We start from the raw sequence: 16711 nt of genomic DNA on the forward strand, positions 1-16711 counted from the left end.
CCAGTGCCTGTATGCCTATTTCAAACTTACCTTCTTTTTTCTTCCCTTTCCAGGCCAAAGACAGAGAACTGAGAAAGTTATTGTCCGAAGGATGTAGCAATAAGTTAAGGGACTCAAACAAAAACTCCTTATCAATTGCTATAATAGTCTGTTAATAGAAAATAAAAAGATAAATAATTTTGTTAATATTGACCCTTACTATATCTTGTCGTATTGGCCAAATGTCGTTTCGGTGATTGATTTAGCCAAGATTTTCAATATAGATGATTGAAGTATTGAACCCCTTTTTTCTCATGGGATTATTGAACCTTTGTATGTTATTATTGACTTCACGTTTTCAAAGTTTCATTGGATTGAATTGATTACGTTTCTAGAACTACATAACAACTTCTTTTATATTTTTTTTTTGTTCTTGACTAATCTTCCTTATGAATCCTTTTGAGACTGAATAGGCATATGTAATGTACATTATTGTTCTCCACATATTGAATGGCATCATCATCAGCATCGAAATAGATGCACAAAAGTCATTTAAAAAAAAATGGTATAATTCATAGTCAATAGTGAAAGACAAAAAGAAGAGCATTTGGGATTTCAATTTAGGTCGTTGCAAATTGCAATTGGGGTTGGTGATCAAGGTTGTGATGGATCTTAAATAAAATAAAGGAAATTAACCACAAATCAAAATTGCTTTGCATATAAATATGCAAGCATGTTAAGCACAGCAAAGCATAGTGTCATCAACCCAATTATATAATATTTCAATTCATGACAAGTCTAACTTGCAAACAAAAATATCGCCATGATTCGTGAAGGCTGCGTATATTTCCCATTGAGTTACGTAATTCCCTATTTCAGTTTTCATTTTCTATCAATGAAAGCTCTCTCTCTCTCTCTCTCTCTCTCTCTCTCTCATATTAAATAAATATAAATATTGGCAAAAATAACTTCCAAGTCCCACAAAGGGTGGTGACTGGTGAGTGAGTGAGAGGGAATGAATTCACATTGCAATTCGCAACCCAGGTGCCATGCCAGATGAGATCACCACACTGCTTATCTTATCATTGACTTTATCTTCCCCACATCTTTTTGTTTTTGTTTTTTCAGATTATCTTCCCTACATCTTGAAAAGGAAAACACAACCGAATATCAGTATATCACATGCCCCTCTCGTTTAACAAAACCCGCGTATTAAGAAAAAAAACACAACTTTTGATATGAAGAGTATATATGTATGTATTTTGTATAGCTTTCTTATTATTTGATTTACATAAAGAAATATAAAGACTTAATAAATATATATATACTCGTTATATATAAATTTTACTATACAGTATAAAAGTTCAACCATAATATTTTTCTTTTTTTAGCTAACCCATTTAAGATATTGTTCTGGACAAGTTATATATACATTTAAATAAGAATTCATGCTCTGATGCATGATTGATATTAACAATTAAACCATACAAAGGTGTCGTCCGTGGAAGAAGCCATTAGGCGACTGTGGTGGTAATAATAGGGAAGGACAACTTTACACAAAGTGGACCATTTTATGGTTGTCAAATTACCCAAAAGCTTCCGTTGCCAAATTGAGCAGAACCACATTGATCTCTATTCATTGCTTTACCTTCCAAACTAGGCAGGCAAACCCACCGACCTTTTATTCAGCTCTACTGTAACCTATAATCTGTAGCTGTAAATTTGTAATTCCAAGAAAAGCAAAATACAATAGTAAATTAGTAATTAATTGAAATGTGAAATAGTGGTGATTCTATGTTGCTGTGGTTCGTCCTGCTGAGTGCTGTTGTCCCCCCCATTTGACAGCGACCAAAGAGAGAGGCACATAGTAACGTGCGTAGGACACACCTCGCTCAACCACCACCAGGCTTCGGGAATCCCAACAGTTTATTATTGTGCCCCATTCTCCACGATATTTCTGCTAATACGTCGTCGTCCCGATTACGCAACAAATATATGCTAACAGTAATTGGTGGAGACTCGCACTGATGATGGTGCCACGCTTGGACTTTTCCCTACTTTTCCACAATTTGTTATTTATCTTTTTTTTTTTTTTTTTTAGCTTTTCAGAAATAGTGGCCGTTTGCAAGCCAGTAGTGTGATGAGTGCTGCCGAGCCTCAGCCACAGCAACATTTGCGCGCGCGTCCTACGTGTCAGCTTTTGTTTCACACCTGTCGCTTTCTTCGCTCCGTTGACCCCACGCTTTTATTGTAGCGCGTGCACGAACGCTCTCCATTCGTGTTACCTAGTTGTTCTAGAAATCAAAGACTAGACTACTAGTATTAGTAGCAGTGTAGGGGGTAGATGCGCCGTGGGACCCACGCCGGCAATATATATCACGTCCCACATAATACGTACACAAACACACATATCCCGCCTTTCAGCAATAAACTCTGAACCACCTCTACTAAAATGCGCTCCTACCACCGCTAACGTGCGCCATATTATCCACTTCTCTCGACCCGAAAACGAATGCCACAATTAATGAACAATTGAAGCACCAAAAACCCAGCCATTTTTTGTGGGTCTTTTTCATCCTTCAATTGCATGTGGTAAATAAATTAGCCTTAATGCAGCAATCAGGTAGATTTTGAGACCAACCAATGAGCCCAAAAAGAAAAGGGAATATAAATTAATTACTGACAAGAAATTTAAGAATGAACACGGTTAAAATAGAGAGGAAAATGAAGAGAAAATAGGGATGAAACAATTTCTATTGATGATTGATGAAAACTTGTGTTTTGTGTGTTTTTGAGTGAAAATTGAAAACTAGTAATTATCAAGACATGTTAACATGCACACTAGCGTTCTTGGTGGATTTACAGATGGGACAAGTGTGGAGCGATGACCCACAGACCGTACACAGGCAAAGGTGCCTACACGGCAACAGCAACACGCAGGCTTCCTCCTTCCCGCAATTCCTGCACCACCTACTTGTACTCGATGACCCACTACCATTTCTGCTGCATCTACCGCTGCATCTACCGCTTGTACCTTCCTCACCACTAGTACCCTTCACCGTACGCCACCCGCCCAATCCCACCGCGACGTCGTCGTACTGCCCCTCGTCTCCGCCGCTGCTTCCGCAGCACGACTGCGCGTCGTCCATGAGTGCATTAGCGGCAGCGACGCAGTCGTCTCTGCGGCCGTCGTCTTTGACCTGATGGGCGAGCACTTGTTCGAGGTTGGTCCGGAGGGCATTGGCGGTGGCCTCGTTGGTCTGAGCCAGGTCACGCCATATTTGGTTCTCTACGCACAAGGTCTTGACCCTCTCCTCCAGAGCCCAATTTAATTTCCCAATTTTCTCAATCTCTTCCTCTTTGGCTCTCACCCTCTTCACCATGCCCACCTCTATCGCCTCGATTATCCTCCGCGCTTGCCTCTTCCTCTTTTCCTCTATCTCCAACCTCACCTTCTCCATCTATAAAATCCAATAAAAAAAACCCCACAAAAATTAGTAAAAAATACCAAGAAAAACCAAATGGGTTTTCTTTGTTGTTTCGAATTTGATACGTACGTGTTGGGAAATGAGTCGGTCGATGTCAAATTGCTGTTGCTGGAGGTGCAGCGAAATGTCTTCGCCAAGAAAAGAGAAGGGGTTGTTGTTACAGTTCTTGTAAGTTGGAGGAGTTGGGTAGGAGAAGGAGGGGTTGATGGAGTCTCTGGAACGCTTTCTTGGTAGACTTATCGGAACATTGTAGGTGAGGCCGCTATCGGATTTCATAGCTGCCGTCGCCGTCGTCGTTTTGGGAGGCATCGAATCGGTGATGACAGAATTGTACGTCGGAAGCAGAGCCTCGGTTGCTACGCCCACTCCTCCTGATGATGACAATGGCATCACTCCGTACCCTATCTGGGTATTGTTGTACATGCCCGTGACTGCGTTTCCTTGAATTGGGTTCATGATTTCCCTGTAAAAATCACACACCAACAACCCCATCAATTTACTGAGACGAACACAACATGCATACAGAGAGACCCATATACATATTATTGAGAGAGAACAAACATCAAAGATAAGATGATGATGGGTACCTGTTGCCTATGAGTTGAGGAGGGAAGAGATTGAGATGCCGAGCTTCAACAGCCATGAATGATGTTGATGATGATGAAAGAAAAGGATTAAAGGAAGCAAGAGCAAAGCGAGCGTTTTTCTCTTTAGCCTTTGTGGTCGACGACTCTATGTATCTCTTTGGTGTCTATATGTATATATGCGTTTTAGTTTTGGTACTTGTTCTTGTTTTGGGGTTGGTTTTTGGTTTTTAGAGGGGAAGATAGGAAGAAGGAAGAGAACAAGTGTGAGGAGGAAATGAACAAAAGGGCATGCAATAGAGGTGGCAAGCCCGTAATCTGTATGGTGAGGTTTATTTAGGGTTTGGTTGGTTTAGAGAGACAAAATAATAATTAAATAATAAATAATAAAAAATACCCTTTTTTTTTTTTTGAGAGAGAGTATGATAAGTAAAAAGGGAAAATTAGAGAGATAAAAAGTAGAAGAAAAGATTTGGGGGTTTTGACCGTTTTGTCTATTTTAGGATGCGGTGACCAGAAACACCCTTCCATGTTCTCCTTGGTTTTTTTACTTGACTCCCAATTTGTAACCAACAGGCAACAGTAACAGAGATCCGGTCAGTCCGTAATTCCAGCGACTCCCCAGGGGCATATCCGGAACATGAGCCCGGCGTCTTGACCGTATCTGTTTGCTTCAATATTTAATTAATTGATTATTAATCAACTGAAAAAGAAAGAAGAGAGAGATAGTGAATTAGTGAGTGAGTGAGGTGGGGAGTTGATAACTGACATTGTGGGCATCTGCCACGCAGCACTTTGCCGACTAGGGCCTGCCAGGGGCCGCCACGTAGGCACAGCTACACTCCAAACGCCAAATCACCGCCTCTTACCTTTTACTCATACAATTCCCCTCTCTCTCTTTCTTGAAGCAGCAGCAGCACGTGTGGGGCAGGGTGGGCAAAGAACACGACAGGAGTGATCCGTCCTAACACGTGCGAGGGGCCAGCGTGGATGTGTGGGACCCATTGCTGGTGATCTTGTCAAATACAAAGTAAATGATAATAATAATTTATTAGAGAAAAAAGGGATTGATGTTACGGATTTTAGTGGTGGGCCGTTGGGTTTTTGGGGATGGGTACGGTGTACCATGGGACTGGTCCTTTTGGCAGTTTCTTTACTTTGAGCCAGTGAGGACAGCTACGCTAAGCTCATGCGTCTCGCATGAATACGTTTCGTTTTGTTTGGTTCAGCTTTCGACTGTTTCTGCCACCTGGCAACAACCCTTTATTAGAGTCTACCAAATAAAGTGCCTGCTCCTCCACGATCACTCTGATGAGACCTCCTTCATAGGCTAATTATAACCGTCAGATTCGTCTAAGTTTTCATCATTGCATGTCTAGGTTTATCATCAAATATTGACCAGCTTCGCTTTCAACTGTTGTTCACTCGTGATATCAGATAGGGGTGGCCATTTTACTGTCAAAACCGGTCGAACCGCATAGTAAAATACCACAAAAAAATGTGTTGATTAAAAAAAGTCAACATCGCAAAGAAAATCAAACCGCACCGATTCTTTCTGATTCCACACTTCATTTAACCAGATCACGTAAATAAAATAAATATATATTTTTATATTTTATACCATTTTTATACATATATATACTATTTATATATATTTTTATACACATTTTTATGTTTATTAACTTGTAATTTGTTTAACTTGTAGTTGTAGTAACTGGTTGTATAATGATATTTGTTTTTAATTTTTAAGTTTTAAGCATTAAGCATTAAGCAGGTTAAACAAAGTTTAATGTGTGACCCTTTTTGGTTAAATTTATTGAATCAACTTATAAACTTATTTTTTTTGGCCCAAAACTTGTTAATTAGGTTGAGTTTGTATCATTAAAATAATTGGGCTTATATTTTAAAAAACAAATCTAAAGCCCCAAAGTACTAATCTGAATAATAGCTCATTAGGCCCAGAACCGTAGTGGAGAACCGCACCTTACCTTACCTTACCTTACCTTGAATGATTTGGTTTTCCTCCTACTTTCTCGGTTTTTAGTACTGAACCGCATCGCATAGGGACATCTGGCGCGGCGCACGAATCTGGGGATGAATCGGCCGGAATCGCACCACGCCCACTTCTAGTGATATTAGTGATTGTCGTTGTTGATATATGTGTGGATTTGACTCACTTAAGTTTCTATTAGTGCATGCCTAATTACCATAAAATATTAAAAATTTTACTTTTGACAACTGCAAATTAGTTGATTATTTGATTTTCTCGAGTGTGAATTAGATTCATTTAAATTTAAATCAATGCATGTGTGTGTTATCATAAACTATTATATAGCTTTCAGTTTTAACTGTGTCAATATGTACATGGGCTCTTGTACGTTAATGCTTTGGATTTGAGATTCGTACACATCAATAATTGACAATCTTGTTTACGTATGGATGTAGATTTAAGTAAATTTATTGCAATATTGTTGCTCGTTGATTTTTTAAAGGATTATGAGGGGGTATGGGAGAGCTACATATTCAATAATTTCATCAAGTATATTGCATAAAAATGTTTATGTAAACAGATAGAGTACTTCGCATAAACCCTTGCATCAACTTGTGTGTTACACATTCTGATTCACAAACCTTAAAGGGTATAATTAATCAATTCATACCATGTTTATGTCTATATATGTAGAGTGTACAAGTATTATTAGTGTTCAATGTTCCCTGCTAGAATGTTAGTGCATAAAATTATTGCTGCCTAACCAACAAAACCATCTATGCAATTCACTATTTGTTGATCTACCCCATATTTGATCACATGCATGCATCCTTTATGGCTTTATATAATTGATTCTTGTATTTATTCCTTAACAAAAAGATTTGAGCTTTATTAATTCATAAGTGCTTATATTTTTTGTTCTGATTGATTTCCCTTCATTTGGTACAAAGCATCTTGACCACATCCAAATATGACAGCATGCCAATTATCAATCCCAACTAATTCCTGATTTTCAAAATTCATGTTCTGGTCATATTAGCAGAAGCTAGCAGCTGTGACCAAAAGAAATCACAGTGGATAAAATTTGAGCCAATTCTAGACTTATCCAACACACACTTTCTGTTGAGATTGCTTGGTTTTCATCCAAGTAATTACAAATTAGTAGTCAAGATTTGTTAATTTAGAAACAACTCTGCTGCCAAGATTCGACTAAGGATATAACTTTTGCAGTCATCATGCTGACCCGAAACAAAGGCAAAATATCAAAATAAACACAAATGGCCATGAACATATGCAATGCGAAGGGTAGTAGTCTTTTGTTAACTTAGAGAAATTAATTATATACAATTTCTTATCCATCTGAATTATTAATAAAATGATTCTTATTTCAATATACAGTTTGAGAAAAAGTCTACAATCATAAGTAAAATTAATAATTAATAATTTGATAAAATAGCATGTCATATATATAATCTAGGACAAAAAAACATTTCTAATATATAAATGTATAAACGTAAGCAATAAAATTGAAGATAATAAAATCCAAAAATATCCACTAAAAGTCGATGGTTTTGGCCCCGACGATTCTCAAATCTGTCTCACCCCCCACTCCTCCTCCACTATGCACCCCCATTCACCTAGATCTTGCCACCTTGCTCAGGCTATTAAGAAAATTAAATGTTACAAAAAGTCCTATATGGCAAGCTGATATATTCAAAGAGCTAGCTACTAGTATTAATTATTCATATGAAATAGTTAGCAATATATATATATATCTGGAGATGCTATACATTATTGGAATAATTACCCTCAAAGTAGTTAAATTCCAAAAATACTTTGTCTCCATGCATCTACCTTCTTGCTTTCTCTTGCCCATACGGCCATGCTCTACTCTCTCTCCTCTTACTTAATATATACTTTGATATTATCATCGTACCAAGACATGGAGATGTACCTTTCCAATAAACATATATATGCATTTTTTAGTGCATGCAGTGCATAAGACAAATAGGTGACAATTAATTGCATTCATTATATGTTACCTAGCTTTAGCTACAGTCATAAAATAAGAACGATATTCTCAAGGCAAAATGCATTAAGATTAAGCAACTGGGTTTTTTAATTAATTAACAGTTTGTAACATTTTCTAAGTGGGTACTTATGAAAGGGTTGGAAAAGTAGCTTCAATTAAGGGGACAAAGTGACAAGTAGATCTGTCATTTAATTAGTGACCGAAAACATTGTCATTAATTAATTAAGTTAATTAATTGTATAGATAGCCAACTAGGGTTCCACAAGTTGATCCTACATAATCTCATTTGCGGAAGATTTGAGGAGGCATAACCAGACATTAATTATAACCAGTTTTTTATTTGTTTTTGTTTGTTTAAATGATATCATACGTTAATTAATTATTAACAATTAACCTTGTTCAGTACAAATATAATATTAAATTAGTCTTATTAGTTTCATACACCCACATGGGCAAGATTATTAAACTACATAGTACATACCCTCTTTCGTAAGATATAATGTTGCATGAGCTAGCAGGGCGTACGGACACAGTGTCACAAGGCATTAATTAATATATAGAGCATCTTATCCCCATCTTCGATCTTTCCAAGTTTGCTTTGGCATTTTCAGCCTGCTTAACTAGCACGTACTACTAACGTAATTAACATTTACACATGTTGGACTAGACATAAACACCAATTTGGTCTTTTTATGAGTTGTTGATAAGATTGGAAGATACATATAATGCATGCAATAAAAGACTAATATTTCATCACCACATAGTCTACTACTAGTTTATCTTAAGATTGTTATCAGACCGTCAATTTAATTACGTACATATTAAGACAAATATTGAATTATTGATTGTCAATTTAACAAGGGAAAATGATTTCAATTGAATATTTGCCTCATTTTACATTATTGAATTGGAAAATTGAGCTTGATCGATCTGATGCTCATTATATTAATAAATTTTCTAGTAATTAATTAGTTTAAAGTTATGTAATTAATAGTCCTACTCTTTGAGCCTAGAATTCGATCATGCAATTAAACAATTGCTTGGAAACTTCATGAAGGAGAGAAGAGAAAGATACCACCTCACCAAGAGGAAAGTAGATATGGAAAAAAGTAGAGCATAGAGAGTGATTCCCTCTTCATCACCTTTCTCTTTCATTCAAGCTCTATTATTGCTCACACATCAACCCAACTGCATCGACCATACTATGGTTCAACCACTACCCAAATCTAAAAAGCATACATCAAAAGTAATAAACAGTAGGAAATTATAAAAGAGAAAAAAATAAACATAATATTATACATTACATTTTGTTGCTTTCTTGTAACAAAAAGATACCAAATCCGAGGGCCTAGATTATTACTCGAGGCATGCTATGCCAATAAATAAGTTAGGATTCCAAAATTAGTTTAAAAAGTAAAAAAGAAAAAAGGAAAATAAAAAGATACATCGGGAATCATGTGTGTGTTTGTGCTTCACCCCCTTGACTTGTGGAGATAGTTTATTTCTTTATCTTTTCTTCCATTCAACTTAAAGCTGGTGGTGGTGTTATATATTCTACACCCTTTTTAACTCTCACATTATGAGAATCTCTCACTCTCATTGATCTCTCTCTCTCTCTACATATCTTTAGTCTTTACAGCTTGTTTTTCCTTTTTGGGAATCTCATTCATGACCCCAACAAACATATATATAAAACCAACCTTTGAATATGCCTCAGTTTCATTCGTCTCTGTCAACAATGCATATAAAACCAAACTCATGCTCATGCTCATGCATGAGAGAGAGATTGGTATATAATTAATTAAATGAATATATATGGTTCTCAAATCTCAACTTCTCATAGCATAGCATAATAGCATTAAAGCAAAGCAAATGAAAGAGCACTTTCCCATTTGGCTTTGGAGCAGCTGCTGCAGCTGCAACAACAATTGTCATGACAACTAAGTGTGATATGTTAGCCTGCAGCTGCCTGCTGCCTGCTGATGGGGTCTGAATTAGTCTGATGGGCTATCATTATTTCTTGTATTGGAAACATACCTTACTTGTGCTCAGGATGCTTGGAAAGTTGTCAGCTTTAAATATATACATATCTATCTCTCTCTTCCTGCCAAACAGAAATTTGACCGTTTGGTTGGAGAAAGTGAGGGAGAAGTGGCACTCATTTATGGGGTCTTTAGGTGGGTCCCCTTGCCCCCATGGACCCCACTCACTGTACATGATTCTATCCATCTGTATATCTGTATATCTGCACTACTCATTGCCTCATGGGCCATGTCATGTCCTATTATTAATTCACCTCCAAGTCTTCTTCCAAGTTTTCTTTACCACTTTTACTATTCAAAAAATGTGAATTTTACCGTCAATTGAATTTACCCATAAAGTAAGAAATTGCTTTCAAGTTTCCAACATTTAATAAGAGACATGTAAAGAAAGAAAAAAAGAAGTAAGAATTGGTTTTGGGTAAAAAAAAGAAGAAATGCTTGATCTGCTCAGAAATTCATTTCCCAATGCCATCTATCTCTCTGTATTTTCTCATGGGGTTTGCCAGGCTTAATATTTAGAGTCCCCCATGTGCATTTCAATGCTTCTCCAACTTTAGGACAAGTCAATTTCACATTTAATTGCAGGCTAATGCATTCACAATTATTCAAGTAGAGATACTTGTCCCAATGGAAACTACCTCACCAGTCAGCCATAATGTAGGCCTGAACCATTACAGGACAATATTGCATTTGTCAGTGAACAAGAAAGTATTATTTTTCCTTTTTTTATTTAGCTAAATATAAAATGTTTCTGTTCCCATTTGTTTAGGTGCATGAAACCTAGACTTTGTAAGCAGAACTATTGCTTTAATGGTGACAATTTTAAATCTGGAAGTAAAATTTTCCTGCTTTCAACTACAGGGAAGAAAACTTGTATATCATATCTTGCTACAACATCTGTCCATTAATTACTTAAATATACCTAGCTAGCCCTGCCCCTTCTCAAGGTATATACCGTATATTTGATTGTTTTAATATTAGTATTAGGGGTGGATTCACACTTAAGGCCAGTTTGAGATTGAGGTGTGATCAAAATAAGCAACTTATTTAAAAAATTTCAACCCAAAAGTGTTTAGTAAAAAACTAGAAGCTTCTTATTTTTAAAATTATTGTCAAAATAAACTATTTTTGAGAGTTCAAGATAAGCAGGTGGGGGACTGTTTTGCTTCAAGACTCTTTCTCATAACTGATTCACAACAATATCAAATTGGCCCTAAGCATTTTCATGATATCTCAACTCTTCAAAGCTCTAGTAACATGATATCTTAGGGAACACCTTAATGGCTAAGTTCAAAACCTTAGAGGTCATGTGCAATTTAGTAAGAAAGAAAAACCTCTACAAATATGCTACACATTCAATAATCTTCAAAGATTATTGGAGCTTTATGAATTTTCTACACATAGAAGAAATTTTTAATACTGGACCAACAGAGTCCTATTGGGCTCATAATCCAATCTTTTGGGCCCATAATCCCCAATCATGCTGAAGGAGGGGAAACTATGAAGGGCAGGAGGCCAATGGCTTCAAATAATTATAAGCTTATAAGGTCTAATCAGAGGTGTTGATGTGGGCCCTGGCCCAAACAATTAAGTCCAGATTGATTTGAGCTCTTATTGTTGAACCAAGTAGGTAAGTAGTAGTCTGGTCCAATTTATTTTTATCCGGTATATATAGATGAATTGGCATGATCTATATATTATATATTGAGGGAATTGGCGCATTTGATCAGGAACCTTGGATGATTTGACCAATTAAGAGGTCAAATCAAGTGTTATATTATAGGTGGACGATTAGATTATACATTTAAGATAAATTTATATAATAGTGTTACGATATACTTAATAATTTCTCCAATTCTTGGTTCCAAACTACTAGGCTTATATAGGGGTTTTAATAGGTGATTTTATTATTTTATTGGCTTAATTGTGTTTTTACCACCCAAAGTTTACTTTGATTCCCACTTTACTACTCAGAACTTTATTTGTCCCACTTTACCACCCAAAGTTTACATTGATTCCCACTTTACCACCCAGAAATTTATTTGTTCCACTTTACCACCCAAAGTTTACATTGATTCTCACTTTACCACCCAAAATTATTTTTCGTGTCCCAGTTAACCTTTTTCCGTCTATTCTGTCACTCTAGATTCAGGGGGTAAAGTAAGAATCAATGTAAACTTTGAGTGATAAAGTGGGAATCAATGTAAACTTTGGGTGGTAAAGTGGGACAGATAAAGTTCTGGGTGGTAAAGTGAGAATTAATGTAAACTTTGGGTGGTAAAGTGGGACAAATAAAGTTCTGGGTGGTAAAGTGGGAATCACCCCAAATTTTGGGTGGTAAAAACACAATTAAGCCTATTTTATTTGTAAGTAAGTTTGGGGTGTGGGGTGTTTCCCTTGGACACAAGGGCTCAGCCCCTTGCGGTTAGCTCATTAGGTAAAGGTAAGTAGGATAATGAGTTAGAATTAAGCTAGGTTAATATTCGATTCTCTTCAATACAATTTTTTTTGGTTTTTTGAGCGATTCTAGCTGTATAGAAGGTCTTTTTCAATTTTTCTGCTTGTGGGTAAATTGACACACATCCTGGAAAGTCTCACCCCCCATATGCTTTATAACTAATTGCCTTTCGTACATTGTAATCAACGCACTTATCCGCCAATGGATTGAGCTAGACATGCCATGCATGCATGGATATATTAGTCAAGTTGCCACTCAAGTGCCCTCCCAATACTGCTAACTAGTCAACTTGCATGATCAAGCTAGTTAGTCAAGTTGCCAAAACCGCTGACAAAGTTTTACCAACCAAATTGATGCTACAATTCTCTTCTAATGAAAGTCAGACAAATACATGTCAAACTCTTCATAATGCAAACTGAAAGAAAAGGACAGGGTACCCACAGAAAAATATATTCAAAAATGTAGCCCAGTTTGAAGGTTAATTTCATAGAACAGCTCAATTCTTTCGCGGATGGTGATAACTCAAGACGGGCTTGTGCAGCGCTACACATGGATTGATAGAACCCAAGGTTGGTTCCTTTATCCAACAGCACAGAGTGATAACTTTGACAATTATGCACTCTGTGGTCCAAATGGTGTATGTGATATGGACAACTCTCCATTATGTGGCTGCTTGAAAGGATTTGTGCCCAAATTTCCAAAACAGTACTGGGACATGGTGGATTGGTCAAATGGCTGTGTGAGAAAGACTCCGCTGAATTGCAGTGGAGACATGTTTCAGAAGTACCCTGGGGTGAAATTGCCAAGCACAGAACAATCCTGGTTTGACAGAGGTATGAACCTCCAGCAATGTGAGATGGTGTGCAAGAACAACTGCTCCTACATAGCTTATGCAAATTTGGATATCAGGGATGGAGGAAGTGGGTGCTTGCTGTGGTTCACCGACCTCATTGATTTACGAATTTACACTGAAAATGGGCAAGATATTTATATCAGACTGGCTGCATCAGAACTAGTTATAGAATCATATTGCTGTTATACAATGCTAAAAGAAAAGAAAAGAAAAGACACCCCAAAAAGAAAACAATTCCACAGTACATGTGCCAACTAGCAACAACGTAGAGAGGAGCAATGAAAAAAACACCTTTTGATCTGAAACACCCCAATGTTGATTTATGCATTTATTCGTGATCATATGCTCAAAATAGTGGCAAAGCATAACAAACTGAAAGGTTGAACTAATTCTAACAGTTTGACTTTTGACACAATTAAAAAATTCTTCTTGTAGAATTGTCTCATAAACTCATAAAATTCTTCTTGAACTAATTCTTCTTTATTAATCTCTGACTCTCAGTTTCCTGCTTCCAAATACTTCATTCCTAGATCATGAAGACGATACAAAGATCAACGCTAAATCCTATAAATCCAATGCGAAGAAAGTGAGAGTCATTGTAAGCAGTACTGTGCTGTCTACTGGACTGCTGATCCTAGCCTTGCTCATTTATGTTTGGAAGAAGCGGCACCAAAAGTATGGTAAGTTGTTTTTGTAATGTTCATCCCCTTCATTTCCCTAGCTAGGCAGTTCAGTCCTATGTTACATTATATATACTTCAATTCCTAATTTTCAGGAAAAGTGAGGGGTAACCAAAAGGAAGATCTAGAATTACCATTATTTGACTTGGCCACTGTTGTATTTCTTTAGGGCGGATACCCGTATTTTTTTTTTTTTTTTTTTTGCGGATTTCCAGAGTGGCTGCAACAAGTACGTGCTCGGCATCGCTTCCTCTGTCATGAGTACTTTCCCGACGGTTCACCCCATACCTTCATAGGGTGTAGAATGAGACTTGTGAAGGGTGCATGTTAGGTTTTAACTCTGAGATTTTGGGACATAAAGCTGACAAACCAGTGCCGAGCGCTTTTGAGAAGAAGAAAATGGCACTGCCAAGCTCTCGGCACTGGAAATCCGTGAAAAATAAATTGCGGATTTGCGGGCTTCCGTCCTAGAGAAAAAATGTATATAGATGAATTGGTATGAATCATGATGCATATATATTGAGGAAATTGGCGCATTTGATCAGGCACATTCGATGATTTGACCAAGAGGTCATTGATAGGCGACTGGTTTGCAAGCTGACATTTTAGACCTCTATTCTCCTCAAGTTTATTCAATCCTTGGTTCCTATCATTTTGGATTTGCGGTGGCTTTTGGGGGTATTTGGATGTAATACTTGATCTTAACCGTTGTTATTGTTCAAGGGTAGTTTTTTAGTATTCACAAACGTTGTTAGACTGACGCCAACAGAAAAAACAGTTAACTAACAAGAAGGTTACGTGTAAACATACTCAAACCCTTTTTTATCAGAAAAAAAAAATTATTCAAACCTTTTGCAAACTGATAGAATCTCTTTTGAAAAACCACTAACAACAAATGGTGTGTGTAATTATTTTTAAATGGAGTGGTGATTCTTGTACAATCCAAAACAACCTCACACAATTATCAAAATATAATGAGAGCTACTATTTGCACACCTTTACACTTTTTTTTTTTCTTTCTTTTTGCACACAATTTTCACACTTTTTCTCATTTTATATTTTCACAAAATTTATCACCACAACTCATCACCCAACACACCCCCATCAACTCAGACAAAAAAAAAAAACAAAAAAAAACACACCCCTTCACCAACCCACCCAGCTCCCTCCCTTTCCCTCTCCGGACAACCTCAGACCAAAAAAATAAAAACACCCAATCCCCCCCTCACCTTCCCGCATGCAACACCACCTCCCTCTATCCCCTCGTTTCACCCAACCCACCCAGCCCATCTCTTTCTCACTCGACCACCTCATTCCCTCCCGCACCCTCCCCGCACCACCTTTCTCCCTCTCTCTTCCCCCGCAACACCACCTCCTCGTCACAGGCCATTCGGCACTGGTCGGCCGAAACGGTTAGTTTCGGTTCGGCAGTCATCCGCCCAACGTTTCCTGGTTGTTCGATGGCTGTCTGCTAAATGAAGCTAACCGTTTCGGCGGACTAGTTCAGAATGACCTATGACGGGGAGGTGGTGCTGCGGGGGAAACGGTTAGTTTCGGTTTGGTAGTCATCCGCCCAAAGTTTCCTGGTTGTTCGGTGGCTGTCTGCTGAACGAAGCTAACCGTTTCGGCGGACCAGTTCATAATGGCATGTGACGGGGAGGTGGTGCTGCGGGGGAAGAGAGAGAATGCGGGGAGGATGCGGGAGGGAAAAAGGTGGTCGGGTGAGGGGGGGAGGGGCTGGGTGTGTTGAGTGAAACGGGGGGAAGGAGTGAGGTGATGCTGCATACGGGGAGGAGAGAGGGATCGAGGAAGGTGGTGCTGCATGCAGGGATGAGAGAGAAGGAGAGGGAGGAAGGGAAGTGGTCTGGTGAGGAAGGAGGGGCTGGGTGGGTCAGGTGAAACGGGGGGAGGGAGGAAGGTGTGGGTCAGGTAGAGGTGGTGTGGTGTGTGTGTGTGTGTGTGTGTTTTTTTTTGTCTAAGTTGATAGGTGTGTAAGGGTTATCATTTAATGTCTTTTTCTTTTGTGTTAATTAGGTAAATTCACAAATTAAATTATAGGAGTGTGCAAAAAGAAAAAAAAAAAAAAGGTGTTCAAATAGCAGCTTTCAATATAATACTCGTTTGTTTTTAGTCGTCAAGGATACCACCATCAACAAAGTGTTTGTTCCTTATGGTTTCGGCAAAATTTTGAATCACCTTACTTGATAGTTGCATTCTTGATGGCGTTTCTTTAACATTAAAAAAATGTTATTTTCTGGCGGTTTTTAGCTGTCTAGAAAAAGCACTTGTCATTCTGTGGTTATTAGGGTCTCACCTGAAACGCGCCTTTCTATCTTCTTGAGGAGAAGTTTGGTTTCAAGGTAATATTCAATTATTCGTACATTGTCATTAATGCACTTGCCCACTTATGGATCGAGCTAGACATGTCAATATGTCATGCATGCATGAATATATTAATTAGAGACAACTAACCAAAGGTCCACAGACGTCGACAGTGGCCTATTCAAGTGCCCTTCCATTACTGCAACCTAATCAAGTTGCCAATGCTGCAACAGTAATGGTGAGAGATTATGCAGACAAGGTTTTACCAAATTATTGCTTCAAT

At 37.8% G+C, this 16711-nt stretch overlaps 1 protein-coding gene and 1 pseudogene across 1 annotated transcript; one reads left to right on the forward strand and one right to left on the reverse strand.

Moving 5' to 3' along the window:
* Positions 1 to 2704: 2704 nt before the first annotated feature.
* LOC147297714 (putative BOI-related E3 ubiquitin-protein ligase 3) lies at positions 2705 to 4364 on the reverse strand. The gene is made up of 3 exons (XM_086243514.1): positions 4055 to 4364; positions 3537 to 3930; positions 2705 to 3440 (listed from the first exon to the last, which is right to left on the reverse strand). The coding sequence occupies exons 1-3, from the start codon at positions 4108 to 4110 to the stop codon at positions 2799 to 2801; spliced, it is 1092 nt and encodes a 363-aa protein (XP_086099640.1). The 5' UTR covers positions 4111 to 4364; the 3' UTR covers positions 2705 to 2798.
* An 8720-nt stretch (positions 4365 to 13084) lies between these two features.
* Positions 13085 to 14275, forward strand: LOC147297715 (G-type lectin S-receptor-like serine/threonine-protein kinase At4g27290 pseudogene; annotated as a pseudogene).
* Positions 14276 to 16711: the final 2436 nt, after the last annotated feature.

This window comes from Dryas octopetala, chromosome 1, assembly GCF_963921425.1.
Source record: "Dryas octopetala chromosome 1, drDryOcto1.1, whole genome shotgun sequence".
NCBI classification, from domain to species: Eukaryota; Viridiplantae; Streptophyta; class Magnoliopsida; order Rosales; family Rosaceae; genus Dryas; species Dryas octopetala.

Coding starts and splice junctions, on each gene's coding strand:
- LOC147297714 (XM_086243514.1), bottom strand. CDS start 4,110: ATGGCTGTTGAAGCTCGGCATCTCAATCTCTTCCCTCCTCAACTCATA. Junction 3,931..4,054: donor CCTCAACTCATAGGCAACAG/GTACCCATCATC, acceptor TGATTTTTACAG/GGAAATCATGAACCCAATTC. Junction 3,441..3,536: donor ACCGACTCATTTCCCAACAC/GTACGTATCAAA, acceptor TGGATTTTATAG/ATGGAGAAGGTGAGGTTGGA.